The sequence below is a fragment of the Phocoena phocoena genome, chromosome 19, assembly GCF_963924675.1.
Source record: "Phocoena phocoena chromosome 19, mPhoPho1.1, whole genome shotgun sequence".
In the NCBI taxonomy this organism is placed as follows: domain Eukaryota; kingdom Metazoa; phylum Chordata; class Mammalia; order Artiodactyla; family Phocoenidae; genus Phocoena; species Phocoena phocoena.
In genome coordinates, this window is record NC_089237.1 from 20765621 (window position 1) to 20784638 (window position 19018).

At 38.0% G+C, this 19018-nt stretch overlaps 2 protein-coding genes across 2 annotated transcripts in view; one reads left to right on the forward strand and one right to left on the reverse strand.

The window, feature by feature from the left end:
• Positions 1 to 2107: 2107 nt before the first annotated feature.
• Positions 2108 to 8948, reverse strand: ZPBP2 (zona pellucida binding protein 2). The gene is made up of 8 exons (XM_065897520.1): positions 8900 to 8948; positions 8703 to 8768; positions 7344 to 7469; positions 6522 to 6683; positions 5639 to 5857; positions 4991 to 5073; positions 3605 to 3785; positions 2108 to 2573 (listed from the first exon to the last, which is right to left on the reverse strand). Exons 1-8 carry the CDS (start codon positions 8946 to 8948, stop codon positions 2479 to 2481), a joined length of 981 nt encoding a protein of 326 aa, XP_065753592.1. The 3' UTR covers positions 2108 to 2478.
• Positions 8949 to 12789: 3841 nt separating this feature from the next.
• IKZF3 (IKAROS family zinc finger 3) overlaps positions 12790 to 19018 on the forward strand; it is an 82504-nt gene continuing 76275 nt past the window's right edge. Inside the window, exon 1 of the mRNA XM_065897785.1 lies at positions 12790 to 13007. Coding sequence (XP_065753857.1) covers positions 13001 to 13007 — 7 coding nt within the window. The 5' untranslated portion in view covers positions 12790 to 13000. The remainder of the gene's footprint in view (positions 13008 to 19018) is intronic.

Genomic DNA, 19018 nt, shown 5'->3' on the forward strand with positions numbered 1-19018 from the left:
TTGCTCCATGGCATGTGAGATCTTCCTGGACCAGGGATCAAACCCGTGTCCCCTGCATTAGCAGGCGGATTCTTAACCACTGCACCATCAGGGAATTCCCTGCATCAGGTCTTAGTTGCGGCATGCAGGATCTTCCTTGAGGCATGCGGGATCTTTCGTTGTGTCATGCGGGCTTCTCTCTAGTTGTGGTGTGCAGGTTTTCTCTATCTAGTTGTGGTGTGTGGGCTCCAGGGCACGTGGGCTCTGTAGTTGTGGCACACGGGCTAAGTTGCCCCACGGCATGTGGGATCTTAGTTCCCCGAGCAGGGATGGAACCTGAGTCCCCTGCATTGGAAGGTGGATCTTTACCACTGGACCATGAGGGAAGTCCCTTGATTTATTAATTTTATTTTATTTATTGTTTTTTTTTAAGATTTTTTTTTTGATGTGGACTTTTTTTTTTTTTTTTTTTGCGGTACGCGGGCCTCTCACTGTTGTGGCCTCTCCTGTTGCGGAGCACAGGCTCCGGACGTACAGGCTCAGCGGCCATGGCTCACAGGCCCAGCTGCTCCGCGGCATGTGGGATCTTCCCGGACCGGGGCACGAACCTGCGTCCCCTGCTTCGACAGGCGGACTCTCAACCACTGCGCCACCAGGGGAGCCCGGTCAACTGATTTTTGACAAAGGAGCAAAGGCAATTCAATGGAGGAAGGATAGTCTTTTCAACAAATGGCGCTGGAACCATCCATATGCAAAGAACACGAAACTATATAATTTCTAGAATACAACAGGAGCAAACCTAGATGACCTTGGGCTTGGTAATGAGTTTTTAGGTATGACACCAAAAGCATGATCCATGGGGAAAAAATTGGTAAATTGAATTTTACTAAAATTAAAAACTTCTGCTTAGTGAAAGACATTGTGAGAAGAATAAAGAGACAAGCCACAAAATGGGAGAAAATATTTGCAAAACACATATCCGATAAAGAACTTGTATCTAAAATATACAGAGAACTCTTAGAACTCAACAATAAGAATGACTAATCCAATAAAAAAAATGGAGAAAGATCTGAACAGTAGATATACACATGACAAATAACATATGAAAAGATGCTCAGACCAGATGTCATTAGGGGATTTAAAACTAAAATGACAATGAAATATCACTATATACCTGTTAGAACGGCCAAAATCAAAAACACTGAAAATACCAAAAGCTGGTGAGGATGAGGAACAAGAAGAAACACATCCATTGCTGGTGGAAATATAAAATGGGAGACCAAGTGGGGACACGGTTTGGCAATTTCTTACAAAACTAAACATAATTTTACTATACAATCCAGCAGACATGCTCCTTCGTATTTACGCAATTGACTTGAAAACTTAGGCCCATACAAAAACCTGTACACAAATATTTATAGCAACTTTATTCATAATCACCAAAAACTGGAAGCAACCAAGATGTCCTTGACACACCCATATGATGGAATATTATTCAGCAATAAAAAATGATCTATTAAGTCACAAAAAGACATGGAGGAAACTTAAATGAATATTGGTAAGTGAAAGAAGCCAGTCTGGAAAGTCTACATACTGTACAATTCCAAGTTTATGACACTTTGGAAAAGGCAAAACTATAGAGGCAGTAAAAAGATTACTGGTTGTCAATGGCTCTGGGGTAAGGGAGAGAGATGAATAGGTGAAGCATAGGGCATTTTAAGGGTGGTGAAACTATTCTGTATGAAACTTTAAGGGTGGACACATGTCATTATGCAGTTGTCAAAACCCATAGAACTGCAGAACACAAAGAATGAACCTTAATATAAACTATGAACTATAGTTGATAATAATGTATCAACATTGGTTCATTAATTGTAACAAACGCATCACACTAATGCAAGATGTTAATAGGGGAAACTGGGGAGGGATGAGGGTGTGGGCTGGAGTGGGTATATGGAATCCTGTATAATATCTGCTCAATTATTCTGTAAACCTAAAACTATACTAATAAATTCTATTATTCTAAAAACAAACTGAAAGCAAAGACACCAAAAGAAATAACTTTTTTGGTTCTAATTATAAAGGTAATATATATGCCTTTATATAAGAGTGATATCAAACAAAATAATACATGGAAAGTACAACGTTTTTATTATATTATACTTTGCTACTTTTCTTTACCTTAATATAGTCTTAGGTACACGGAAACAGATTGTTTGTAAACAACAAAACATATTTCAATAAAACTCATCCACTCATACTTACACTTTCCTTTGCACACTGGAGATATTAAATGCCTTCTTAGAAATGCCATGTCAACTATCTTTTTAGGGTTTCTAAAAGGTATGTTTTCCAATGTTTTGGTCTTACTGATCTTACTTACTGGAACTATCTATGACACTCTGGGATGTGAACAAATCATCTTATGTTCGCCACCTCCACAAGCAAGTAACAATGCTTTCACCTCTAGTCTTCACGTTGCAGTTTTTGTTTGAAGTTTTATGGGCAAGATTTAGCTCCGTAGATTTGGATAGAAACGCAGGTCTGACATGTAACATCAACATCAGGACTAAAAGTCCCAGGACCACAAACCACTGCAGAGGAAAACACAATGGAGTAGATTATTATAATTTCAGTTAGAGGTATCTTATACCAATAATACAAATTGCCATTAATGTCACACCATTGACATTCTATATCTATGTTATACTATGAGTAATGTTCAGCCAGTTAAGGTGTGGAAGATTATTATGAGGTTTTTTCCTTGGCTGCACTGAGCGTGTTGCAGGATCTTAGCTCCCTAACCAGGGATTGAACCCAGGATTTCACGGAAGTGAAAGCGCAGAGTCCTAACCACAGGACCGCCAGGGAACTCCCCATTTATAAGTTTTAGACATTGTTGTCTGATCATCTTAAAGACAGAAAAGAGTTAGAATCTTATCTTTTTCCTTTAGCATCAGCATTTTACAGTGTCTTCTGCATTGCTTCATTTATGAGTTCCTATTTCTTGTTTTCTAGTTCCTATTTACAATTTCTAGGCAGGACCATTTTGTTTTCTTTCATAGTATAGTAGCTTAAGTCAGAAGGGCTTCCTTGGTGGCGCAGTGGTTAAGAATCCACCTGCCAATACAGGGGACACGGGTTCGAGCCCTGGTCTGGGAAGATCCCACATGCTGTGGAGCAACTAAGTCCGTGCGCCACAACTACTGAGCCCGCGAGCCACAACTACTGAGCCCATGCACCACAACTACTGAAGCCCACACCTAGAGCCCGTGCTCCACAACAAGAGAAGCCACTGCAATGAGAAGTCCGCGCACCGCAACAAAGAGTAGCCCCCACGCACCACAACTAGAGAAAGCCTGCACGCAGCAACGAAGACCCAACGCAGCCAAAAAAAAAAAAAAAAAAAACTACAGAAATATTTTGTAATACAAAAGATTACATTAGCAGAATTCATATACATGAAGATAAGTATATTTAGAAATTTGGGCTTTGAATTTTTACTTCCCTTCAACTAAACATATTCTTTTGGTAAAGAGAACCACTAAAAATATTCAACTGAATTATGCTAAGTGAATTCTGACTATATAACCTAAATAATTAGATATTTATATTTTATAATTACCACAACAGGTAGCGCAATTGCTGTGGAGACCTTCATTTTTTCCAAAGCCTGGATGACAGCTATCTATTCGTACTATCTGAAAACTGTGGTCCACAAAATGCATAGCTGGTAGAGTGTTATTAAAATTATGGTTGAAAATATATGCTTGGCTCCGGAAAAATTCTTCTATTCGATTTCTTGCCTAAGATTTAAAAACACCAGAGAGAAGTACAATTACTAAACTATGAACCAAATTTCTCCTCCTGTATCAGAGGCAATGAAACGTAATACAAACATGCCATTGCTTTACACAACAGATGAATTCCCGAAAAGTTGCATGTTAATACTAAAATTAGTTTAGCCTTGACCTTATCGATTATTGTCAATTTTTATGCACAACAGTTAAGAAAAACTAAATTGAGGTTAAAAAGCACTTGTTTTGAATTATTTGCATCATGTCTATTCCATATGTAGATAACCGGGAGTTCATTATTTCTAATTCCAAAAAGCCACGCAAGGGGCTTCCCTGGTGGCGCAGTGCTTAAGAATCCGCCTGCCAATGCAGGGGACACGGGTTCGAGCCCTGGTCTGGGAAGATCCCACATGCCGCGGAGCAACTAAGCCCGTGTGCCACGTCTACTGAGCCTGTGCTCTAGAGCCCGCGTGCCCCAACTACTGAAGCCCACGCACCTAGAGCCTGTGCTCCGCAGCAAGAGAAGCCACCGCAATGATAAGCCCGCACACTACAACAAAGAGTAGCCCCCGCTCATCGCAACTAAAGAAAGACCACGCGCAGCAATTAGGACCCAACACAACCAAAAATAAATAAATAAAATTAAAAAAAAAAAAAAGCCAAGCAAAATGGAAACCAAAACTTTTCTCTAATCAGCATTACAGGCTAATGGTGTAAATTTTGTTTTATTTTTTGAGCATGGGGCTTAAATAATAACTAATAATAACCCACAAACCATGCACAATATTAAGGGTATGCGCTCAGGGATAGAGGGGGAGAGTGAAAGGATTTTTTAGACTATGTCCTTAGCCTCTAAGGAGGCAGAGGAGAGAGCAACTATTTTGATCAGTACAGATACAATTTTGGAAGAACCACTGTTTTAACCTAGGTTGACATGATTGTAAGGTGGTTCTTCAAGCTGCTGCTTAGTTACATTTGGCGAACAAAGACCAGTGATCCATCCTTCTGTCATAGGAAAAATACATAATATTAACCTGGGGAGCTATATAACATTCCAGATGTACTCTTCCACAACAAAACATTTTAAAATAGCCAAGATTGCAACAATCTCAGTTTATTAAACTGAAACCAAAAATCAATAATACTTCATATTTCAGTTTTTAAATAGCTTTGTATACTATTCAAATACTTTCCCCTTACACTGAAATTCTCACCTGGAGGATATTATGGTTAGTGTTATCTTGACAGTCAACAGACTCATTGCATTTACCTTTCCACCCTGGTGCAAAAGGATTAACTGGAGGGGGAAAAATAACATTTTCACAGAAAGATTCCAAAAAGTTCCAAACATTCCAATAAAGCTCCAAATGCTGAATTCAGTATGCATGTGTGCATGTGTTTCATCTATGTAATTCTAGTAATAAAGTAAAGGTGCACAATTTGAATGATTTATACATTATGATTTCACTCCATCTGGGGGCTAATGGAGGTAACTACAAGGCTTTAAAATGAATAGTAATAATTCTGGGTTGGTTTGGTTTGGTTTCTCCCTTTTGTTAAGTTCTCAAACATACAATTTAAAATTCTATAAGAAGTTATAAGTTAAATATTAGCTGCATAATTAAAGCCCATATTTATAAAATGATAGTAAGTTCTAAAAGACAGGCAACAATATATCATAGCTGAAGGCAAATAATGTGTTAATTTTTAAAACCACAACCAGGTTACGACCAACAACATACTTTAGTGCTTAACAAACATTTAAGGCCTACTATTTATAAGCTTTCTATAATAATATGGCAATTAATTGTGTAATTAAGATTAAACACATAAAACGAAAGAAATATTAAAACTTTTTTTACCTTGAAAGGCTATAAATAGCTCAGGAATGAGGCCATGTTTTGGGACTTTAACAAAATGGCATTTATATGATGGTTCTACGATATGGCATGACAAATCAGAGATTAAATTATCCAAGATTTTCTTCAGCAGTCTAAAAAGCAGATCATTATGCTTCCCTACACAAGATTTTGTGGTAAAACGTACAGCCATCTGATATGAATAGTCAGGTTCCCGGTAGGCTTTAAAAAAGATGAGAATAAAACAATTGTGCCTAGCATTAATTTCCAAATAACATGTAATAGTTAATCCCATCAATCTTGCAAACCAGCACAGAAACTTAATTTATCTAATAAAATGGGTTTTTTGGGGGTATTTTATTTTTTCTAATAAAATGTTTTAACAGTTTGTCCTCACAAAAAGATATAAAACGAATAACTTTAATGAAAAAGGTTATTTTCATCTGATATATTACCCACTCAGTACAAGAGATTGTATGGTTTCTGTGGGCTGGCTATATATGTAAGTTAAAAGGTTCAAGAAAAAAATAAGATTTTGATGGTGAGGGTCTTAATTTACAGAAGTGTTGCTGTCAGCACAGTCCAGTGAAAAGGATCATTAATTTGCTTTTATGGAATTAAACATAAGTTTTTAAATTACCTGGCAAAGTTGTGATAATGTAGATTGTGCCTGCATACCTACAGTGGGAAGTGGGAGGCTGAAAAAGGATTATTTAGGACACACTATTTTGATGTCAGTTTAAGAGTTTGCCTAGTCAAATACACCCAAAATACTCTATAAGTCATAATGATTATATATAAGACTCATTTTCACTAAATGAAGAAACCATATACTTAATTCTGATCCATATTAAATGTTTAAGTTAAAATGTGCCTATATTCTTACCAAAGATCATAAAGTCATATCTCTGCTTTACTACCTTTTCTTCTTGGGTTTCTGCTTGGACAGTCTTATAAGAAAGAGTGCATGTGTAAAGTCCAGACAAAGGCTCCAGAAAGTCTTTCACCATCAGCTTTCCTGTTTTGGTTATATTTATTTTATTATTTCCTAAACAGAAAGAGTAAATTGCTTGGTATTTAACATGTAACAATTCAAACAGTATTTAGTAAACTTGGGGTTACAAATAAATACAAAAATTTAAAAATTAATGGACTATTTTAACTTCAAGAATTCAACAAAATCGTAACTCTGTCATATTACTCAATGGAAAACCACATGAGATAAGTACACTTTTGAAATATATTTTGGTTTTCTTTAATTCATTTCTTGGCATCTAATTTCAATTGATTTATGCCAGTAATTGTGTAAGTGAGATCACACTGCCTTATAGTTCTATGCAATTTCTTCACATAAGACAGAAATTTAACAATGCTCATATTATAAGACACCCTCCTAACATCGTGAAAAATTACATTATTAGTTACCTCATCTCCTATAACAGGTGCTGCAAGGATAAATTTTAGGTTTTATAAGAACTTCTGAACTAATACAGCTTTGGGAAGTAAGGTACAAAAATTACTGCTTCAGTTTTTGCCTAAGGAGAAAATAAGGCACAGACCAAGATATAATATGATTGTCTAAATATGGAGTAAGTGAATCTGTAGTTAAAATTAAATTTCAATTTGTTCATTCCAATAAATGACAGCGCTTTTCTTAAAAAATGTTTGCATCATTAAGAAAAGAAGATATTAAAATCGAATAACTTACCTGTTAATGGCTTTTCATTAGGCCCAACCCATAAGTAGGTGGGGTCCACTGTTTCTTTTTCAGCGCATTTCAAATCCATACAGACAAGGATTGGGCTATTGTGATGTAATTTTACATATAATTTCACTGTGACAAAAATAAAACAATATATAACTACATTATATAGCAAAATTAAGAAACACACTTCCTACCATTTTTTCCCAAAGTTACTTTGATTAGTTCTTTCTGGATTTCACTATTTTAAAAATCAGCATATCATTATAACATTTGGAATGCTAAAGTCCGTTCTGCTTCTCATAGATCTTAAAACTCTAGACTGCTACAGAGTCGATATTTTTTTTTCTGTGATATTATAGTGTTGTTTATAAAAATGTACATAATACATTTTATTTTTTTAATATTTATCAATTTATTTATTTATTTTGGCTGTGCCACGTCTTAGTTGCTAAAATGTACATAATACATCTTGATGTACGCATTCAGAACTAACTAGAATAAAAAAAATTTGAAGGGTTAGTGGAATCAAATTAAAGATCAGAAAAGGATCTTTTGGTTGCAAAACTATTTTAAAGATGATCGTTGTCATCCGCAAGGCAAACATGATATTTAACTATAAATTTCCTCTGTTAGGAACAATAATTAAATGGGACAGACAAGGAAGATTTTCTGCAGTACCTATTCTGTTTCGGATTTGATGGAAGCAGCAACAATGTGCTTGGAACAAATACAGTCCCACAAGATATTAATTTTAAAGCCTACTGAATGCCAGGCTCTGAACATATAAAGAAGACAGTGTCCTACAATTTGGTGGTGGCAGGGAAGGGGAGGGCCGCCAAACACGGAGAGATTCCAAAGCAGACCAATGCTATGAACCGGCCCAAAGTTATCTAAAATGAGCCTTGTGACTAATTTTCCTTGGCGAGTGTGAGAAAGTTTCATCACAGTGACAAATGACATTTGAGCTGAGCCGTAAAGGATATGTAGGAGTTCTAGTTAACAAGGGAAGGGATAAGGGCATTCCAAACAGAGGGACTTCCAGCCCCGGAAATCACTCCTCTGAGGGGGCCTCGCATGTTGCAAAGCAGCGGGGACACCTGGAAGTGAGGTGGCATCGGAGAAAGAGATCTGAATGGAATCTTAGCTCCTACCGAGCTATGCAGCTTTAGGTAAGGTGATTCAACTGACGCGTAGTGGCGTCGCTGTAAGGATGAAACGATGCAACAACCTACGGGAAGTGCAGAGCACACAGTATACGTTCAATACATGTTTGTTCCATTTCCCTCCTCGGGAAGAACCTTAGCAGAGCCACGGAACCCCGGCTCTTTGGGCAGACTCTAGGAGTGAAGAGGTCCTTATTACCTGGGTGTCCCGGCTTGCCATAAATGAAGCCTTTCTCAGTGCGCTCGGAATTACGCTGCCATCCAACTGCGGAGGAAAGAAACCACTGACTTTTTACGTAGAAGAGAAGCCAGGGCTCAGAGTGGGGCGGGGCGGGGCGGAGGAGGCAGGACGGAGAAGATGGGAGAGGCCAGGGGACCTGGCGGGAGGATCCCCACCTCCTGTGAGGTACCAGAGCACCGCGGAGAGCAGGACCCACGCTCGCATCACGGCTCAGGGGCTAGCGTCGAGGAGCGGGCTCCTTCCTACCTCAGCCCCAGCGCAACGCCTCCCCATCTCTCCTCCACCGAGAGGAGCAAACCGACGGGGGTCGACTCCCCTAACTGTCCGACGCTACAGCGGGAGCGGACGCGCAGGAGAACGCTCGCGTGAACCGGAGCCTCGCGCGCGTGGGCCGAGCTGGGCGCCTGGGCGGGGCTGGGGGCGGGGCGCGGGCAGAGGGCAGGGCCTTGGGCAGGTGCGCGGGAAGCGAGCGCCCCGCCCCCTCGCGCGCACGCGGCTGCCGTCATGCGGATGGTTCTGATGCTTCGCGCCTCGAGTCTGGCGCCGTTCCCCCGCGCTGTCGGTGGCTCGGTTTTCTCTGGGCAATCCCTGAGAGAAGAAAAGAGTAGAAGAAGAAAGAACGTAAGGCTTCGCGTTTCGGTCACTTCCTTAGTCTAGGGGCTGAAGAGATCGACGAGAGGAACATGGTGGTCCCAGTGGGATAGGGTGGGTAGGAATGCGATTACATGAGGACCTGAGGAGGGAGAAGCTTGTGAAAATTTACACTTCACAGGAAGCAGAGAGCCCCACGTGGTAATTTCCTATGCCTTTCTTCTCATGAACTGTCTGAAACTGTGTGCACAGTCTTTTTCAAACTCTTAACACCCGATTTTTACCCAACTGTGTTCTACCCACAAAATGAAGAACCGCTAGTGCACCAATAAGGCATCTCCAGGCCTTCACACTCTAGAGGAACGTTTAATCTTCATCTTCAACTTCGAGTATCACACGGCATTGAGAGACCCCACTTGCAGATGTGTCCAGGGTTGTGAAGTAAGACTGTTTTAAAGAAAGGGCCCAATTGAAAGGCGAGATCCCCAAATGCTTTTCCTGAGGGGAGGGATGCTAAGTCAAGATGAGCGAGCTCCCAAGGGGACCATGCCAGCGTCTTTGATGGTTCCTTCTTGGCTCCTAATTTGATGGCCTGGAATGCCCTGTGTGTTGTCTGTTTCTTAGCAGCGGGACACCCTCAGTTGTGGTTTTGAGTAGGCTGGTGGGTAGAGAGCCCAAGGTTCAGACAGGGTGCAGAATGATTATTTGGGCTGAGATCAAGAGTTTTCAGTTTTATTTCCTTTGAGCCGAGTCAGTACTTGGGCTATCTCAGATGGTCTGGGAGCAACCTTTGTCAGTGATTTCAGTTTTAGTCACTGTTAATTTTACCTACATAGCATAAGCCATGAAATGTGATTCGGTGAGTCAGATCCACCCATGTCAGTTACCGTGTCTAGATTCATGGTTTAGTCTCAACTGTACCCTTCTTAAAGTGATGATAATGAAGACAAATTTAGGCATCATCTCTGATTCCCTGGAAGTTTTAGTCAAAGTACATTATAAATCCACAGTGTTTTATTACCTTCCCAGTTATAAGTAATTGATCCTTGTAAACGCTGTGTGATCAACTTTGAATACTATGAGAAGACACCTAAGGAAGTGAGTAGTAATTTGTTCAAAGTATCCATCCACTCTTTTAGAATAGTTTTAGATTTAAGGAAAACTGTGAAGATAGTACAAAGAGTTCTCACATACACCCACCTATTTCCTTGCTATTAACATCTTACATTAGTTATTGTACATTTCTCACAGTTAATGAACCAATACTGATACCTTACTAAATAAAGTCCATACTTGATTCAGATTTCCTTAGCTTTTACCTAATGGCCTTTTTCTGCTCCAGGATCCCAGTCAGGATCCCACATTACGTTTAGTCAAGTCTCCTTAGGTTCCTCTTGGCTGTGACAGTTCCTCAGACATTTCTTAGTTTTGATGACCTTGACAGTTAGTTTTTATGACATTGACCTGACCTTAACTGGTCAGACACTTTGCAGAATGCCTGTCTATTGGACTTTTTCTGCTTTTCTTTTTTCATTATTAGACTGGGGCTACAGGTTTATGGGTGGAAAACTACAGAGGTGAAGTGCCATACTCACCACACTGTATCAAGGTACAAACTATCAGCATGCCTTATATCATTGTGGATGTTACCTTGATCACCTGGCTGAGGTAGTGTTTGTCTGGTTTCTGTAATATAAAGTTACTCTCCGCCCTCTCCTTTTTCATACTGTACTCTTTGGAAGGATGTCACTATGTGTGAATCCCACTTTTTTTAATCTTTTTTTTTTGGCCACGCCACGTGACTTGCAGGATCTCATTTCCCCGACCAGGGATTGAATCCAGGCCACAGCAGTGAAAGCCCAGAATCCTAACCACTAGGCCACCAGGGAACTCCCAGACGTGAATCCCACACTTGAGGAGTGGGGATTTATGCTCCACCTCCTTGAGGGCAAAATAGCTGCATAAATTATTTTACCTGTTTACTTTTTATCTATCCCGTTAAGTGTCATTCTCTTGAGTCTGAAATACTCAATACTGAACTAATTATTTACCAAGTAGTAACACATTCCATTGCTAAGCATAAAGAACATTGTAATGGAAACTAAACGTTTTCTAAAACTCTTTAATAACCAAATAACTATTCATCCTTACACCATCCCTGTGAAAATTTACAGTTCCTCTTCTGCTACTTTTGATGTGCTATTTTTGCTTTTAGAAACTAACAAACAACAAATTTCCCCTTTCAATACTAAAATTAGACCTAGTGTTTAGAGTATTTCTCTGAAATTGATATTATCCTGTAAAACTCCAACCCATACAAGCTATAGAGATGCTATCGCGGTGCCATGATCTTAAAACAAAGCCAATACAAGTTATTAACTCATTTAAAAATTATATACCTATATCTATATCTATACGTATCTCCTATACCAAGGCATATTTAAAATAAACTAAAATTCATAAAATTACAACATGCGTTCTTTAACTGGTAAGTGTGGGTTTATTCTGATATGGCCTGCTGATGCACAAACTCCCAACCTTAAGTCTCAAATATATTTATATATATCAACAACGTAAGTTTCTAACAAGGGTGAAAGTGGTCTTTCTGAGGATCATTTACATGTTGTCCAGTTCAGCACACTGGGTAACTTTGAGGACTCACCTGAACAATGTCCCTTCGACCTCAGTGTGAAGAAAAATTCTGTTTTGAAAAATTATGTGGTCACTTCCCTTTCCTCTCCCTATAGTCAAGTGCGTGCTTGACCTCTATAAAGTGGGAAGGATGTTGGGAAAAGATGTGTACTAACATCTTTGAGTTAATTTTACTCTTATTGTGTCTCCCCAACCCCAACCCCTTAGCACTGATACATTATATACGTAGTTTTGTAAGCTGTTTCAGATCCTATTTGGAGGAAGGCAAGGTAGCAGAAAATAAACACACATAAATAGAGTGTGTAGTATTTTGTGAGTGGTGGCAAATAAACCAAGCAGTTCCCAGAAGGGAAAACAAAGTGAGAGAATTGCTTCCAAAAATGAAAACGTTGAGCTGATGAAAGTGCCAAAATACTCCGGAACTGTCTCAGAAGTTTCTGAAAACTTGGACCAAGAACTTTTATTATGTGAAATGAAAAACTGAAAAAGTAAAACATAATACATCGAATGAAGTGAATTCTCATCGATGGCACTCATGGCTATCATCCCTGAATCTAGACCCAAAGTTCCAGATTTTGCTCAATTTAAGACAAACCTCTTTTATACTTGAAAGGAATCAATCCAGATCCTCCCTTCCGCCACGTGATATTACTCTCCCATCCATTATCCTTCCAAAATAGACATTCTGAGACAATTTACAGTCGCACCGTTTCCATCCTATCGGGGTTCTTGGCTTTGACATTCAAAAGGAGGCTGGAGGCACGGTAGGTACCTCCGGCGCTCCGCGGTGAGCGTCCTTTAAAGCCGCCGCCAGCCAGCGCCGCTGTAACCCCGCGCACCGGCCGGTCGCCGGCTCCTGTCCCTTTCAATCTGCGCCGAAGCGGCGGCCGGATCCCGGGGACTCCCCGCGCTGGGAATCTCCCGCCAGCTGCGCGCTGCGTCCCGGCGACTGCAGGAGCACGTGGAGAGGCCGGGTAGCCAGACCGGCAGCTCCAGCCCAGCCCCGCGGCGAGATGGAAGGTGAGCCTCCAGCCCGCTTCTTTTCTAAAGGGTCTTTAAAATGCTCTACCGGTGCACGCAGCAGAGAGAGTTCCTTCTGAATCTCGGTTTTGCTTCTATTTATTTCTTTTGTCAAAAGTAAATATGAGGCATTTCGGAGGGCAAAGCGTGTCGGTTCTCATACATCTCTCATTTGCTCCCCTTCCCCCACCCCCCAGCTTTGGACAGTGATAACTTCTCCACAATTTTATTTCTTAGGGGTTGTCAGGGGTCAACTCTAAGTCTGCAGAGGAAGAGTACTTATGGGGTGTCCCTGAAATGGCAGCAAACCTGAGTTGGAATAACTAATCCTTTTGCATGATTTTTTCGTCCATGGTTTCACTGTCTATTGGAACTAGGCTAACCTGAGTAACTTCTTTAGAATGAAAGGTGACTTTTTTCTTCTAAGGGTAAAGGCTGTCATATGGGAAGGTAAATTTTACAGTGTTGGCGCTTGTGGTTCCCTTGGAACTCGATCTTCTAATGATAACTTCTTTACTCAAAGCAAAAATCAGGCTCACGTTGTTTCATTTGAATTAATTTTGAAAGTCATAAAACTATCCTCGCTTCTTAAAAATTATTCACTATGTACTTCCTTGGGATAATTAAAATTTCACACTACTATAGTAAACTTTCCAGTGGTCTGTCTTTTCAACAAGTGTTTCTAAAACCTTGAAAATGGCAGACGCATCTCAAGTTGGGGGGAGGTGGTAACAGAAAGTCAGAATTTGTGAGAAATGTATTCATTCTATTAATAAATGAGATACTGACACGTGATTAAAATGTTAACTTGATAAATATTACGAATAGCATGGACATTTTCTTCATAATAATCGAAGGCTCTCTTATTGCCAATGAACCTTCATCTTTGGCAGCTTTAGGTCTAGGGTATATGAAGTTATTAAAACTTGACTGAATGCTTTAGGACATGAGATAAATTTTGTTTCACAGTATAATTGAGTGCAATACTGTGGTCTTAAATCCTCAATTTGCACGTGGGTATGTTTATAATTTTTTAAAACTGACTTGGCCCTTATGTACATTTTTTTTCCCCTCTAAGTAGAATGCCAAATGATAAGTCAATGAACAGTATGTATGTAGAAAATTTTAAATGGCCATTATTGAATAATACTTCGTGTTTTCTCTTATGCAAAACTCTCTCTGTTTTAAGTTTTTAAAAATTATCAAGGTTTGAAAATAACTCTGAAAAATTTGCACTTTGACTATTTGAAAAATGGTTTATGATGTGTAATTTTTAACCTGTAAAGATTTCATTGGCCAAGAACAGGAAAAAAATTAGGTTGCTGTACAGTATGAAAAAATAATTTTAAAAATTCTCATGCTTTAATTATTACAAATGAATTGCTGAATTTGTTTTTGTGAAGTTATAGATCAATACTTTAACACTATTTTTTCCTAGTCTTAATCATTTCACTTCTCAAGAATAACATACAGAATACTGTAAGACAGTGGAAACTGGAATGTTTCTCTGTAAATGTTAAGACTTCAGAATTCATTTATTTAATGTGAAATAAAGAAATTATTAACTAAATAGCATAATTTAAGATATTAAAGCCCTAACAAAGGCTTTTAGATAAGTCAGAATAAGAAGGGAGTGAAAACTTGTGTAGAATTTGATTTGAAATGAACAGACTATAAATGGAAATATGTAGAATATAGAATTGGATCAGTGATAAGTTGTGAGTTTAGATGAGGAGATTATATTAATAGGTCCATACAGATAGATGTTATATGGTATGCTTAATGCAAAAACTTCAACACAAATCAAAAAATAAAATTAACAAAAAGGTTAGTGATGTGAATTTGGCTGTTCTAATCAGGTCCTTGAGGACCAGAGTATTTGATGTAGCAAAATATCTGGTTCATTATAGCCACCCAAGATTGGCTAATCTGGCTCATGTATTTGATACTTAAATAAAGTACTTTCATATTATCTTGATATTTTGGTCTTAATCTAGAATTTGACCTATAGTGTATACCTCTCATTTCTTGGCAATATAAGCAAGTAGAGCACTTTATGGAATACTTTTATTTTCTGCCTAATTTGGGGGTCAAATTAATATGCTATAGTTTATTGTGAAATGTGAGGCTATATAGTCAGTCATTCCTTCAGCATATAAAATCCTTTTTAAAAATTCATTCATTTTTTCATTCATTACCAGACATTTATTGAGAGTTTCTATGTGTGAAGATGTCAGATGAAATAAGCTTTTGAAATAGAAAGCTTGTCATGTAAAAATGAAAAGACAATGCATATAATAAATCAAAAACTATAATTTTTTTCTTTTCTCACAATTTGTGATCCTAAATATTTTCTATCCAGAGATTCTTTATGTTACTAAATTTTGTTATTTGTGCTGCAATAATATCCCTTCTGTCTGATATGGTTGAGAAATGGGTGGTTCACAAATAATGAATTTTACAGGTATTGGCATATTTCTCATTTAATATGTGACCTTTTATTTCAACAATATTGGATAGAAGTCTTTCTAAGAGTATTTATTACACAGCCCCCTGCTTTGTAAACAAGGTCCACAAGAGAAAACTTTATCTTGGTGACCCATGCTCACTATTTTGACCATCAGGTAATGTATTGTTCTATAGTATTTTCTCACGGGGTTTTGAACTGTGTAGAGCTGAATGCCCCTACACTAAATATTCCCAGGTTATTGTGTAATTTTTGTTTCCTTCTTGATGTCAGCTTCTCACCACATGACTTTCGTGGTAGCCATTTTTCATTTCTGGGTTTCTTTCTATGTCCTGGATGGTTGGGATTTACAGAAATATAGCCTCCAGATGGTAGAGTTTACTAGCCCTGTATTATGAACATGTGAACGTTGAAATGGTAAAATTCAAAGGAACAAAAGCCCCAGAAAGGCCATGGGGTCCACGTAGAACATAATTTTAGAAAATTCCCATTTGTGCTTCCTATAATCCAATATGCTATTTCACACTTCCATGTCTTTGCTAAAAATTTCACCCCATTCTTTACCTAGTTATGCCTACTCATCTTTCGAGACTCTTCTGAGGCATTATCACTGTGAAGGACCTCCTTCTCATGACTTTCCCTGGTGGTCATTTTTTTGAAAAGTGGTCACCACTTCTTCTGGTGGTCATTCTACTCAGTCCCGTCACCTCCCTCCAGCTAGGTTAAGGACCTTTCCTTACTGTGCATACTTCAGCCAATTGTATTGAAATTATTTATTAATTTAAGTGTTTATTCCCCCACTGGTCTTTAAGCTTCTGAGGGCAGAAACTGTGTCTTATTTTTGTATGCTCAGTGCTAAGAACAGTTTCTGGTTCATAAAAGACCTTCAGAGTTTGTTGCATTCAGGTTTTAAAATGGTGCTGAAAAGTAATTTTCATGTTTATTGTGATGCCTTTTATTTAATTAATTTTTGTGAGTAAGGGATTGGTGCTAGCAATTCTTTGTTAGAACTCAGAAAAATTTTAAAGTACTTAAGTGGTATAACAAAAAGAGAAAACTTAGAAAAAAAATGTTATTGGTTTTTAGGCTAGAATATCACTTAATGCTAAATCTTATCTTTACATCGGCCGGTTTCAGGATCACATATTAGTCCATTAGAATATGGATCAAATATGAGGGGAAACTTTCTTTCTCAATCAATAAGATATATAGATGGTGCTATAAAATTAGCATACACTTTTCCAGTGATACCTTTTTTAATACATTGTTATAAGCTTGTCATCAGTGTATAAATGTATATATTTACACTTACTTAGGACTAAAAGATTATTGGTAGATCTTTTATCAGACACCCAATATTAATAGGCTGCTGACTCAAGCTGTAGTTCTAGACCGTGTATGAGAAGAGCTGAGTGATTAACACAGAAACCGGCCTGTAGTAAGTGCCCAAGAAATGCTTCTTGGGTGTGCTAAATACTCATTAATTATTGTGAAAAGAGACTCTAAACATCACAAGGACACAGAGTATACTCTGCTATCAAGCCTTTTAAAAACACAGCTCTCTCATTAACTGGTACATTCATAGTAATTAGAAATCATAAGGATGACCCTAAGGCCTTTTGAATCACTTTTTAAAAAGGATGAAATGATGAAACAATAATCATATTTCTGTTATATGTGGATTATTTGAAAAGTGATCTATATATAACTATTAATTATTATTGCTATATAATCTATCAAAATATTTTAATCCCCAGTGATCCTGAATGAGATCATTTTTTCAGCCTTAATTGAAATCTGCTTTTTGCGTCCAAAATTAAAGTTCTTAGAGTCCAGAGTGGTGTAGGGTAAATCGAAATAATTTGGAGTTGATACCATATTATATTGGATATGTGTTCCATCTAGGAAATATAAAAAAACTAAGTGTTTAATAAGGGATATGAAACAGAATAAAAGCATTTTGGGAGCAGTACTTTTTACTCATTGTCAAAATTCAGAATCAGCTTACCTGGCAGCATATCACAAATTGTATTTATTAACAGGTGTTCTTAGAGATGACATTTTTGCACATCAGGTTATTTGTAGGTTTATAAAAGAAACTTTTGTAAAATAAGAGAAATGGAAAACACTTCCAATAGCATCACTGATGAAATAGCACGTAACAGTATTTTCTACTCTTAACTCTTAATTATCTAAGGGATTATTTATCTAGGTTTCTTGCTTATTTTGGTCATTAGTACACCTATAGCCCCATCTAGACTGTGAAGTTCCAAAGTGTAGGATCTTTTTATCACCAGTGATAACTAGTACCCAGCCTGGTCCCTAGCACATAGTAGGACTGTAGTCATATTTATTGAATAAATTAATGAATGAGGTTGCCTGTGTGTTTGGTCATTTGACTATTTATTTGTTCAGCTTTATGGTAAAGATAGTGAAGAAAATAGTGACATGGAAACTAGTTAATTTTGCTGGTTAATTCGTCAGAGGTGCTGTTAAAGGTTGATAGAAGAGTTTGGAATGTTGGATAAATCCCACAGTATGAACACTGTTATCTTTTTCTAATCCAATATTGGCTCTACTCTGGGCAAAATGATGTAGTGAAATCTAACTTTTGGTGTTTGTTTTAAAAATTTTGCTACATTCTCTGCAGTGTTACAGTGAAGCACTGCAATTCCTACAGTAAACTGTTTCTTCACAACAAATGTGCTGCTTCTTAAAGTTGAGCATAACACACTTTACTAACTTGAGTTCTGTCTCACAGCACTATCAGTTTATTTGCAAAGTATTACCTATTTGAGAGACTATTGACATAACAGAATATTTGGCACATCTGAACAATTTTACAAGGCAAGTAAGCACAGCGAAAAAATTTACCACTGCAGAGCCACCATCTTACTCATGTCACACTTATAAATTTTTAGTATTTTCAAAGCCTTGGTTAAAAGTTTTATTTTTTAGGTCAGAATATAAATTTTTATTATTTTTAAATTCTTTTATTTTTTATTTTTTTGCCGTACGCGGACTTCTCACTGTTGTGGCCTCTCCTGTTGCAGAGCACAGGCTCAGCGGCCATGGCTCACGGGCCCAGCCGCTCCACGGCATGTGGGATTCTTCCCGGACCGTGTGCACGACCCGTGTCCTCTGCATCGGCAGGCGGACTCTCAACCACTGCGCCACCAGGGAAGCCCAGAATATAAATTTTTATATGTATTAATCCTCAGTGCATTAATATTTGCACTGATACGTAATGCGTAAATGATACGCATGAAAGTCAAATGAAATTTAAATCAAGCCTCTGATGTACATTTGTGGTGCTATCTACACTGTATACAAGCATATAATCAACTATTAATAAGCATTAACAAATGGTTCTTTAATTACAGGAAATAAAGGCAGATGATGGGAAAAATGATTAGTTGTTAAATAATTAGCAAAATTAGTTTTTCAGACTGTAGCTATATATTTTACATCAGCTATGATACAACTCCACGTCTATAAAAAATATGTATAGGTTGGTGAGCATGATCTTTTTTTTCCTGTCCAC

Excerpts from the sequence above, each read along its gene's own strand:
- ZPBP2 (XM_065897520.1), bottom strand. The coding sequence starts at position 8,948 with ATGCGAGCGTGGGTCCTGCTCTCCGCGGTGCTCTGGTACCTCACAGGA. Across the intron at positions 8,769-8,899 it reads GCTCTGGTACCTCACAGGAG|TTGGATGGCAGCGTAATTCC; the intron begins GTGGGGATCCTC and ends TTTCCTCCGCAG. Across the intron at positions 7,470-8,702 it reads TGGCAAGCCGGGACACCCAG|TGAAATTATATGTAAAATTA; the intron begins GTAATAAGGACC and ends TTTTTGTCACAG.